This window comes from Lottia gigantea (genome assembly GCF_000327385.1).
Source record: "Lottia gigantea unplaced genomic scaffold LOTGIsca_84, whole genome shotgun sequence".
Classification (NCBI taxonomy): Eukaryota; Metazoa; Mollusca; class Gastropoda; family Lottiidae; genus Lottia; species Lottia gigantea.
Genome location: NW_008710779.1, coordinates 423,476 through 436,816, shown reverse-complemented (window position 1 = coordinate 436,816; position 13,341 = coordinate 423,476). Strand labels below are relative to the sequence as shown.

The following is a 13,341-nucleotide window of genomic DNA, read 5'->3' as shown; positions in this document are numbered from 1 at the left end:
AAACTGATATAGCTTCTGTGGTGGAGGTGGAGGTGGAGGTGGAGGGGGGCGGGGATATTTATATTTCCTCTCGACAGTTCCAATATTTTGACAGACATCTGGAAACGTAAGAACTTGGCTTCAGACTATTAGTTTCCTAAAATAAACATGACCAGTTTAGTTTTACAATCCCTTTAATTTTTATTTCCAGAATGAAGAATGAAGAGTAAAGGATGATACTCCGTCATGATGAGTAGTTTCAGTATTGTGCTAATCTTTTTGACTTTTGTCACATATTTAGTCACTGGTGGGTTGTTTAACATAATTTATTCCAATCATATCCTGTCATATCATCTCTAAATATGGTTTCATCGATATTTCAGCTTTAGCCTAATTAAGTTATGTGTCAGCATGATGCTTTTTTGAACGTTATAATGTTAAGTTGTTTAAAGAAAAATAATTTTTCGTGCACAGAACAATCCACGGTATAACTGTCCATAACTATCGAAAGACCAACCAAAACATGTTTGTTGGCACGGAGTACGCTCGTTCTCTTTGTGGTACTAGCGCTCCAATTGACTGTTTCAGTGAGTTTTAATTTGAATTTCTGTACTTCAGGTTTAAGTCCTCCATATCAATGTCACTCTACATATTATACTGACCCCAAATGTGTGGATCATCCTGATGGATATGGTTGTGAATGTGGACCAGGTTTTCATTGGAATACCTTTATGTGCATGTGTAAGTTTTTGTCTTCTGTATAGAAAACCTCACACTCGACATTATTCAGTTGCGACGGTCGAATTACTAGGCTGTGTTCGTGAAGCATCCATTACCAATTGTAAAAACATTAAACGTTATGAGATTATAAAATACAATGCTTGATTGTTTCATTTTGTATTTCAGCGTCGGCAATTGATTCCAGATTTGAATTTAAGGCTGTGAAACCAGAAAGATATACCCTATTGTTAGATAAAGCTTTTCCTAAGTTAAAACATTTCACCATCTCATTTTGGATGAATGTAACTGACGTCAATCAACATGGTACTATCTTGTCCTATTCGCACGGTACTCACAACAACATATTACGCATGATGAGTGGTACCAGTATCAGATTTGAGGTATTTGGTATATATAAAGTTACAGACTTCCAACTGAGACCACACCAATGGTACCATGTGACATGGACATGGAGTTCCACAGGTATTCCTTTTAATTTTTGAACATGGTGGTGTGGACTGGTTGGAAACAGTGGAGGTACCCCCTCCCTTCTATAGGTTTCCCCGGAAAAGGAGCACTCTTCAATCTATTTGAACCACTGGTTGTGAAACAGCTCATTAGTGTGAGGCCTGCTGGACCCTGACACGTGAGATTTATGCACCAGAAATTGACCTCTCTCAAAAGCATCTTCAGTTTACCATGAGAAAGAGTGTAAAAGTAGTGTACCGTGAATTTGCGACTGGCAGAATCCAGAAACTGGATTTACAATGTCTGCTTGCAACTAGCAGCATATGGGAGATTGTAATAATTTAATCTATCAGTTAGTTGTTATCAGTTAACCCTTCTAATTTTTAACTTGTTTCTTCTGATATACTTGTAGATGGAAAATGGAATTTCTATATCAATGGTGACAAACGACAAAGTGGCTATTTGAATAGAACTTTAAGAGAAATACCATCTGGCGGGCAAATAGTTTTAGGACAAAGTCAACCATTCGAAATCTCTGCAGCACTTGATGGAGATTTATCACATCTTAACATCTGGAACTATGTAATGGAGAAAGAAGAAATTAAAAATATTACTAAGTCATGTAATTTTATGTATTGTGGAAATGCTGTTCAATGGGTTGAATTTCGCAGTGGTACACGTGGTGGTATGAAAATAAGATGGCCGTCAGGAATTTTCAGTAAGTACATGTACCTTTTACAAAGAAAAGTGTCTTATTGGAGAACCATCTCTTGTAAAGATTGAAGTAGATTAAGCAATATTTTGTATAGTTTTGTTATGATCTTATACATATTGAGAGACCAGAATGAGCTAGTCAGACACTTTTTGTGTAATCGAGACATCGTGCATTCAATCACAGTAGAGATCAGATAGTGCCTCTGGATGTTGATGATGGTTCTCTATGTCATTAAAGCAGGTTGGAGGAGCTGTTATCATGGCCGTTTTGGTGGGACAACACTATGAGCAGGAAGTGTGATGTTAAACTGTATTAATTTCATTTCAATGTGTATTTTACATACCCATACTTAGAACTTCTTGATTACTATGATTTTCATTTTAAAGATGTGTTCCCCTATTTTATTCAAATCTGACTTCCTATTTTAGCTGGTCAATGCTTTACAGAGAAAACAGCAGCTATTTCCTGTGATACTTTTTGCAGTGATTTGATAGGTGAGGATATTCTGCTGCTATAACACCTCTCAGAATGAAAATTTGGCTTTAGATTCACTACATAAACTTATGATTAAAATAGCATTGCTCATCTCTGACAGCTCTTCTGCATCTGACAGTTCATGTTAATTAGAATGTAGACCAACTACAGCACCGATTCTCAAGCAAACAAATGCTATGCTATATTTTTTTCATTTCTCTAAATATTAAACTTGTCTTCAGGTGCCCAATGTAATGAAGAAATCAAAGAAAATATCAGATGGACTAGAACTAAAGCTGAAAATACAGTGAGTGTACAATGTCCGAGGTTAGATGATAATTCTACCATTGATATCAGACCTGATGATCGCATTGATGGTAAGTGTCAATTATTTCACATTTTCTTATATTGGATTGTGTTTAGTTGTCATTCTGTCATAAATGGTTTACTGTCTGCTTTACTTGTATAATCACATATTAGGTCGAGACAGTACCCTCCAATTTTACCTTTCAATTATGATGGTCATCATTATACATCAAAGATCACACCACAGTTGAAACAAATAGCCAATGATAATGCTATATAAAGCATTTTGCATCAGCCAAGTAGAACGTAAATGCAATTCACTGCATGTTCTGTTGCAGGTCAAGCAACTCGTGTTTGTAAGTTACAAGAAGATGCTAATGATGGTATATGGTTAGAACCAATGATAGATGGGTGTATATCAACAGATTTATTACAAATTAAAAATATGGTATGTTTGAGCTTACATAGTTTAACATAGTTTACTGTAGTTGATTATAAAAAAGTATTGAAGAGAAGTCCTTCATTCATTTACTAAGTCCAAGTTGCAGGAAGCCACCTATAGAGGATTGGTTTATTGCCAGAATTGCCACAATAAGAACAACAAACAATTAATTGCATAGTTTATAAGTTACTGTTTCTGAATTCCAAGATTGTGGCTCTCTAGCTATTCTCAAGACATATATTGGAGATTACTAGAAGAAAGTTACTTAGCTGATCAAGACAACCTCATTCAGTCTGATATTATTGAGTCTTTTTTCTAGTTCACAAGACTTGGTAAAGTAGATTTGAATGAAATATCAGTGCTACAGCTAGCTGATAAGTTATTAAATCATACCATTCATAATACCTACACAAACCCAATAGATATAGCTACAGTCATTGATTTATTACAAATCATGGTCACAACCCAGGTAATTTTTATAATTAGTAATAGATAATTAACGATTAGAAGACTAAATAATGATTATGATTAGTTATTTTGGATAATTAATGATTAGTAAACTCAAACTAGATCATGATTATAAATAGTAATTTCATATAAATAATGATTAATCACACAAGTAATGATTATGATTAGTAACACAAGTAATGATTAGGATTAGTTATTTCATATAATTATTGATGAGTGACCCAAGTAATGATTAGTAAAATCATTCTAATGGAAAATAAAACGCCAGCTCTTTATATTGCAGGGCATAGCCCCAAGAACAGTTACATGGCAGAATGGTGGAATTACATTTGCCAGAACAAAAGAAGTTTATCCTACGTTTGAACAAACAACCACTTTCAGTCAGGTAAGATATATAAATTCTATTATGTATGGATACATGGATGCCTTTGACAGCTAATCAGCATTATACTGTTTCAACAAAATCAATTTATAGAATCAAAATATTGAAACTTGTCAATGTGTAATAGTCCACAGTTCCAATAGGTATAGTCAAGGACATCTTTAAAGGGATAGAGGTGTCAAAATATTTATTGTACCAACTGATAGTCCTCATTTTCAGCTATCCTGATATCTTTTCTGGATCGAAATCTGATTTTCACCATGGATGTTCAGATTGAAGCTTCCAGACTGTTTCTTTTACTTTCAAATTCAGATATTACTGAAGCAGATCATATATATACAAATAGATCAACAATTGATATATTGAGCACTTTTTTAACAGTGATAAGTTATTGTCCACATTATTAGTTTTAATTTTTAACTGTTTCACGGCCAAAATAAACTCACTAAATTTTTTCAACAATATTTTGTTATAAAGAGGATTATATTATTTTGTAGATATTGGGAGCTATAATAGATAATTTATTAAGCAGTAAAAATGATATTGGATGGAATGCTACCCAGCCGCGTGGAGTAGAGGGAGATAATCTATTATCTGTATTAAAGATGTTTGCTAACGTCATATCCCGTAGTTTAATATACCATGTAATTGATGGATTGGTAACATATGAAAATGCTGTCATCAAAGTTTTTAAAGAAAACATTGGTAAATATGTATTATTATTGACGAGAGGTCTTCTAATGCCTGGGGCACACAAACGTTTTTCTGACAAGCTGCGAGCACACAAAGAGACAGAATTTCTGCAGTCAGTAAATTTCTCTTATGACAATACATGTGTTTGGAGTGAAAATACATCTGATTTGATGAAAACAGGCTTGATGTTCGAAATCCTGTCCAACGCAATATCTTGTCGTGGAAGCACGGAAACATGGGAGATTTTACTCAAGATTTACATAAGCGACAAAAAATGTTCGTGTGCCCCTGCATTAAACAACCAACACGTGTTACCAATGTGCGATTCTTTTTTCGACAAATTTGTACTTATACAAGAAAAGTAAGCGAGGCCACTCAACTGTTTACTACAGGATCATGTTTTTCAAGGTAAATCCACCAATAAAACGGACTCAGCGAAATATTGGCACATTCAATAGAAAAGTCTAAAATACCTAAAATACAATAAGTTTTGAAAATTGTCTCCGAATAAGAATGCATTTTATATGAATGAATTCTTTGATGTGCTGTAGCATAACCAAAATCATTTCCTCTTTGAATGTGTTTCTATTAATGGTTGTGTTAAAGCTTTCTACCTTCTACCACAGAGTTCAAAATAGAAACTTATTGGATTGAAGAGTTCTTTGGTTCATCGTTCCCCAGTAAAGAAGATGAATTAGAATATAAGTTAAAGAAGAATAAAGGATTTTTAAGAGTAAGACGAGGTGTTTTAATGTCACAAAATACATCAGATCTTCCAGGTATGTTTAACTCATATTTGGCTGAATAGAAATCAAATCATGGTGGTCTGGGCTCTAATCTCTGAGTGCTTGGAACAGTCTGCTGACCTTGAATAAGCTATCTTTCTGTATTATTCCATTTGACCAAGCTTTAAATTGTTATGGGTAATTTCAGAAAGGTGAATACTAAGGACCATCTGATAGAAAGGATCTTTGTGAACATAAGATGTCAACAAATTTTTGTTTCTTTCTTTCTTTCATGAGGGATTGTGAAATATTTTCTGGTCACTTCATGTGCCATCGAGACATTATAGCTTCTGTTTGCACCATTGCTCACAATGCTTCATAATGTTTCCCTAGGAAGATCTGAGTAGCATTACTCAAGTTGAATTTGAATGGACTTTGCTAGTGACCTGCATCAGAGTTTGGGTTATAAAATCCACTTTAAAGGAAGGATTTGCAGTGTTATGAAAAAGAGAATTGAAATAATATCCAACCACACTTCAAAGTAATTAATAATTATTTCAGTGTTTATTGGTGTATCAAGTTTTAGATACCAGAAACTAGCACAGAATTTACCAAATAAAATTTATAAAGGGTAACTCTTCAATCTTTAATTATAGTTCATAATTATATATCATTTATCTTCTCTGCCATTATATATCTGATGTGATGAGGTATTATACTCTTGATTTAACAAAGAGACTCCAGTGGTGGCGCCATTTTGGGAGCAGGGGGCAGGGGAAGGGGCAGGGGTCATTTGCCCCTCTAGCAAACTGTGTTGGACCCCTACTTCACTTGATTATAATACCTTTTTTACCCAAAGATATGCTTCAGAATGCATCAAATCAATTCTATTTTTTTTAAATTTCCTTTTGGAAAAAAACGTCTCAAATGCTGTATCGTGGGCTTGTGCCTATGGCGCTTCTACAGCGCTGCAGCATTTTGAATCTTAACCCTAAAAGTTATCCCCCCATTAAGTCAGTCTGCCCCCTATTTGTACCCCCAAGCCTGCTAGACTTAGAACCAGCCAGCTAAAATAGTCTAGTTTTTTCTTCAGTATTATCGATGAGTAAAAGTTTCTGATAATCTTTCAGAATTATTATTTTATGATTTTTTTTTCATATTGCAGACGTAAGAAAGAAGATAGAGTGAATACACCTATAATGGCTGTTTATTTACATATAGGAGATTTACCTATTACTAATTTAACATCACCTATATTAGTTGATTTACCTATCTTAAATGTAAGTTAAGATTTTGCTCTATTATGATTTCAAACTGATAAAATTAAAAGGAGACTTTGAAGCAACCAAAAATATATACAAAAGCGAAAAAAATAAGGATAAAATGACAAGGGAAGATATGAAATGACTAAAATTAACTGATAATAACAATTTATCTTTTCAGACATTTAATATTTCCAATCCTGAATGTGTTCGAGTAATACACAGAGAAAGGTAAGTGTTTCAGCTTGACTACTTTGTACATTCAAACGACATTTTGTGCCAATTTACACTCTATTTGTAAACAAAGGTAAAAAAACTTTTAGTAAAAAAAATCTTGGAAATTGCATTAAAAAATTCATAACACAATAAAGTTAATAAAATAAGGAAAAATCAAACTTACTTCATGATATAACAAAAAACCATATATTATTGAACACTGGGATTTAGTCACACTCCCGTTTGTATGAAGCTGAGATACTCCCCCAAATTTGATCCTTCATGGACGATTTTTAATGTTAAGCTGAATGAGTCTAAAGTTTTGTTTTAAATTGTAGATCTAGAGAATGGTACTGGTCTAGAGTAGGATGTAGATTATTAAGATATAATGGTAAATCAGGTCGATGTGCTTGTCATATACCTGGTGTATTTTCTATAACTACTGATATGTATGATGTCAATGTAAGTATGCATGCTAATATTTCAGGAGGGCATATTTTACAGTTACAATTAAACATATAAACATATAAGTCTAGATATCTGGCTTCATTTATTTTCTGTGGGTTATTTAGATCATTCTAGATTGTCAAACATCCGTCTTTAGATCAAGTTTAATATAACAACACTGTTGTCCTAATGATTGGTGGTTAATTGGTTAAATTTGTGAACACACCTGTCTTTCAAATGTCCTCAGATCCTAGTTGGCATGAAGAAAGCGTAAAAAAAGAGTTGTAATTAATATAGATTAGCTGCCTTTGTTGAAGAAATGGGGTAGGTGAAGTTATCTGTAATGGGAATTTAGTTTTCATGTTTTCATCCACTCTGATGAAAACTTTGAAAGAATTTTTATTATAGGGAAATTTGTTAAATTATGTTACACCACATATTCATAATATATTAGATGACATATTAACTAATCTTATAATTCTTTTATTTTATAGTGGGATAAAGGTGATAAAAGACCTCATTTAATGAATTTTGCAAGTTATATTGGTTGTGCTGTATCTGCTTTGTTTTGTTTAATAACATGTATTGTACATGTTTATATTGGGTACGTATTATTTCATATATACATGCATACATGAGCCTTGTAGGTGCACATACATTTTGTACATAAGCAAGGTAACTATTGCATATGATACAGTGTATTTTGAAACTACATAAACTATTAAACAATGTATTTATAAGTAACACAGACTATTATACAATGTATTTAAAAGTAATACAGACTACAGACTATTATACAATGTATTTATAAGTAATACAGAATATGAAACAATGTACTACAGACTATTATACAATGTATTTATAAGTTATTCAAACTATTAAACAATGTATTTATAAGTAACACAGACTATTATACAATGTATTTATTAGTAACACAGACTATTATACAATGTATTTATTAGTAATACAGACTATTATACAATGTATTTATAAGTTATTCAAACTATTAAACAATGTATTTATAAGTAACACAGACTATTATACAATGTATTTATTAGTAACACAGACTATTATACAATGTATTTATTAGTAATACAGACTATTATACAATGTATTTATAAGTTATTCAAACTATTAAACAATGTATTTATAAGTAACACAGACTATTATATAATGTATTTATTAGTAACACAGAATATTATACAATGTATTTATTAGTAATACAGATTATTATACAATGTATTTATAAGTTATTCAAACTATTAAACAATGTATTTATAAGTAATACAGAATATTAAATAATATATTTATAAGTAACACAGACTATTATACAATGTATTTATTAGTAACACAGACTATTATACAATGTATTTATTAGTAATACAGACTATTATACAATGCATTAATAAGCAATACACACTAAATTATACAATGTATTTATAAGTAATACAAACTATTAAACAATGTATTTATAAGTTATACAGAATATTAAACAATGTATTTTTAAGTAATACAGACTATGCACTGTATTGATAAGTAATACGGACTATACAATGTATTTATTTATAGTAATTGATATAAATTATTCATTTCAGAACATCATCAGCAACTGCAGCTTTACATCGAAATTTATCAATATCTATAAGTTGTAGTCAGATAGTGTTTATGTTTGGTATAGATAGATATGATCAATCTGTAAGTAAATACATGGAAATTTATCAAAATCTATAAATATGTAAGGATCGTTTGCGATTAGTGATGTCATCAAACACTTAGTTTTAGTGGAATTGCGGGAACCACAGATGTCTGAACAAAAATTGGAATGGTGCAAATTGATGCTATCAGTGTCCTCGATACACATAAAAAATTTAGAAAATCTCTTCACAATCCCTTTAATACTTATTTTTTAAATTATTTCTTTTCAGGGTGTTTGTGAAGTTTTTGCCATTTTATTACATTTCTTCTTTCTAACTAACTATACCTGGTTAATGAATGAAGCGTTTAATTTATATATTATTATAACCTATTCTGCACATAGCCAAACAGATTTGAACGATTCAGGTTCAATGTTACGTTACTATATAATAGGATGGGGTAAGTTGATTTTTACTCTAGTAGATTAAAGCACTGGATGCACATTTGTGAACGATTAAGAACTAAAGCAAGATATTGTCCAAAAAATTAATAAAAACTAGACACTTTTGAGGTCCCGAAAATAAACAAAACCTAGACAACATCACTGTTAAATCTTCATGTGGGCATAGGAGCAAAATTACCCTGTTCAAAAACATTAAATATTTTGAGAAAGGTTGGGTCATAATGTGAACATGAAGCAATGATATTTTCTGGTCTTGTTAATGTCATCATCTGGTATCTAGTCTGTCTCAAATAGATGTATTTTAGGGGAACTTAATGGTGTAGATTCTCTCATATTCTCCCTAACATAAGCCCTATGATTGCTGTCCAGCAACCCTAAAAGATCGATATTCTCATTCATCTCCTTCAGTCACCCCTGAGATCTTTTTGAGAAGATATTGATTTACTTTTATTTAACAAAAGGATACCTAACACATATCTGGCTTCTGACTCTATATTTTGATCATATTTCTAGTAATACCTGGTGTATTGGTTGGAGCATTTGTTGGTACCAATACAGATACTTATTATGCTGTAGATATGTAAGTAAATTTTTTTCAACAAATATCAAATCTAATTTCTTAAGGTGTACCCTGGTTAACTGATTATTTAAAGTATCCTGGTGGATATGTCGACTTACTGAATGTTTGCCGTCTCGGACTGCTTAGCTAGGAAGTAGAATTTTCAGCCCTTTAAAGCAGGGTTATTAATATCTGCTTACTCAACTATCTCAACTTACTGCATCTGAGAGAATATAATTAATCATTGGCTTTTGTTATCCTGAACACATTGGCGACTGATATATTACAGTAGCATAAACCACAGGTTGCTCATACTCTGGTAACTGATGGCAACTGAAAGCAACTGCTCATCAGTGAATTCATGACAATTAAATCCAGTATTTGATAATATGCCATTAATTGCCAGAGAGTTCTCCCAGATCTGGCCATTTTCTACTTGAGCCATAATCCCTATAATCTTGATCATACCTGATATTGTAGGTGTTGGATATCATGGGATCATTTCTGGTTATTTATTGGACCTGCTGTTGGAATAATTGCCGTAAGTTTATTTTCTTGTATTATTAATTTTTTTCTTCAATATCGGAACTATTTCTTGCAAACAATATAGATGAACAGTGGTATATTGGTATCATATATTCTAAAATATGGTACAGATTCTGGTATATCAATCAGCTAGGTAACTTTTGGGCAACTTAATATGTTTAAAGATGGGTTTCCTTAATTTTTAGTGTCAAAATAAGCAAACTGTTTGGTTTATTTTATTTATGTTCTTATTACATATAATTAAGAGTTTTAACCAATCATAAATGTCCATGTATGTACAGTCTGGATAAACAAAAAAAGACTTTTTGACCTTTCTTGATAGTCACTCATTGGAATTCTGCTGGTAATTCTCTTTTAATTTAGCTAATTATGAATTATTTATGTATATGTGAGACAAACTGGTATTTTTCCAAACCATTAGAACACCTCTACTTTCTATTCATATAACTAAAAGCATTTTCATGTTCATATAAGGGAATCCATTCTTTAAAGTCAAATTTACCTTTACACATTACATTCTGATTCACCATTATTTTTTATAAGACAAATGTTTGTTACTTGACGTTTTTTTCCTACTTTATTTTAGATCTCAATATTAGTTATGATTTTCACAGCCAAAGAACATAATGAAAATTCATATACCAAGACTGAGAAAACTAATAAGATTATCATGTAAGTAAACCAAAGTGTTAAGACAATTAGTATATACCAGTTATATTAATCAACACATGTGTTTTTGGTCCAACCAGTGTTGTTATTTTTAAAACACCACCTAACACTTTGCAGCACAGTTTACCTCCAGTTCATGTAAACCTCTTTATGCCTGTTGAACATGATCCATTTTTTTGGAAAGCCCAGTTATGATTATAATCCTAAGATTAATGATTTTAATGATATGTTTGATGATTTATTTTTTAGGATTAACATGAAAGGTCTGTGGACTCAGTTGATCTTAGTGACAGTCTGCTGGGCATTCGCATTCATATCAATCAAAATGGTGGATCAGATATTGAAATATATCTACGCTTTGTTTAACTGTTTACAGGTATTGCATTGATTACTAAATTTCTTTAAAATGTGTTATGGCCTTCTGCAAGCCTCTGGAAGCCGTGGTGGCTCGCTAATCTGAAGGTCCAGGGTTCATTCCCGGCATAGGTCGAGATAACACCTTTGGTTTTTCAAACCGGGTTCCCCTTGTCAGTGATGCAGGTAAGAGGGGCTGACATGGAAAAAGCGTCTAGTCGTTCGGATGGAACAATAAACCGAGGCCCAGTGTGTTACAGGCTGTGCACGTTAAAGATTTGAAATTGAGAAAGAGCAGGCTAATGCCGCTGTCCTGGCAAAATTTCCCTCATTGCACCCTGCATTGCGTCGCTCGTCTTCCAGAAAAGTAGGATGTAAAACTCTATTCACTTCATTTCATTTCATTTCTGCAAGCCTCTGATTATAACAGATTATAACAAGTCATACAATGTCTCAAATGATTATTTTATATTGCAGGGAGCATTCTTTATGGTGTTCTATATGTTGCTTCACGAAGAGGTATGAATAATTTTATAATGTATTATCGATCGCTTTATTTATGAACTGGGTGTCGGAATCAACTTCTTAAAAGGGATACAGATAGCTCTATTTCCACGTACAGTATGTCAATGCGCATGATATTGTATTTAATGAAGTAACATTATGCATCTAGGTACGTGGTGTGTTTAAAAGCCAGAAGAAGAAACAAACAATGTTACAAGGTTATGATTTTCCTGATGAACATTCCTTAGATTCCAGTATTTCCAGTTCTTTATTAGAAAAGGTAAGAAATGGAAATAGAGCTTTAAGCCCTCTTTTGTTCACCTTGATAGACTTAGTGAAATGGGATCATCATCAGGCACAATCTGTAGCATAGGATTCACTGCTTCTCCATCCATTTAAACTGATTTTCAACATGAGCACCTCTGATAAGCATCCGCTGAAAGGAAAACTGACGTCCGAAATTTGAAAGTTTTATGCTCGCCTAGTTAAATCTTAAATATTAGATCTCACATGTTTGAGGGCTCATGAAGGTGAGATAATGCACACATTTCATATAGATCATCTTTATTTTACTTTAGGATAAAGATTCCAGGAAACGAAGACACCCATTAAAGACTCTACGCAAATCTACTAACAACGAAGATGATAAAGGTTCAGATTGTGAAATGATTACATCTGTATAATGCAGTATTTGGTATGATTACCGTTTTACTGATGTTTACACCATTGAAATCATTTATAATGTAACTACCAGTATTTACTGGTGTTCATACCATTGAGATCGTTTACAATACGACTTTTTCCTGGTGTATATATCTATTCACAGGAGTATATACCATTGAGAGTAGGAGTATACATGTATACCATTGAGTGTGTTACAATATAACAATTTACTGGTGTGTTTACCATTGAGATCGTTTCAACATAACAATTTACTGATGTGTATAACATTGAGATCATTTACAATATAACAATTTACTGGCATGTATACCATTGAGATCGTTTACAATGTAACTACCGGTATTTACTGGTGTTCATAATATTGAGATGTTTTACAATATGACTATTTACTGGTCAGCATACAATTGAGATCGGTTACAATATAACAATTTACTGGCGTGTATAACATTAAGATCGTTTACAATATACAATTTACTGATGTGTATACCATTAAGATTGTTTACAATATAACAATTTACTGATGTGCATACCGTTCAAATCGTTTACAATATAACAATTTACTGATGTGCATACCGTTCAAATCGTTTACAATATAACAATTTACTGGCGTTTATACCATTTAGATCGTTTACA

General features: G+C 32.3%; 1 protein-coding gene across 1 annotated transcript; it reads left to right on the top strand.

Moving 5' to 3' along the window:
• Window positions 1–502: 502 nt before the first annotated feature.
• LOTGIDRAFT_169300 (hypothetical protein) lies at window positions 503–12,710 on the top strand (the record flags this gene model as incomplete). Its single annotated transcript, XM_009067618.1, has 25 exons — window positions 503–566; window positions 598–720; window positions 886–1,182; window positions 1,580–1,885; window positions 2,311–2,376; window positions 2,599–2,733; window positions 3,001–3,110; window positions 3,424–3,573; window positions 3,856–3,957; window positions 4,452–5,008; window positions 5,254–5,426; window positions 5,934–6,003; window positions 6,538–6,652; window positions 6,816–6,865; window positions 7,189–7,312; window positions 7,792–7,901; window positions 8,893–8,992; window positions 9,223–9,391; window positions 9,909–9,975; window positions 10,435–10,495; window positions 11,087–11,172; window positions 11,419–11,545; window positions 12,001–12,042; window positions 12,197–12,307; window positions 12,606–12,710. 25 exons carry the CDS (start codon window positions 503–505, stop codon window positions 12,708–12,710), a joined length of 3,420 nt encoding a protein of 1,139 aa, XP_009065866.1.
• Between the last annotated feature and the right edge of the window lie 631 nt (window positions 12,711–13,341).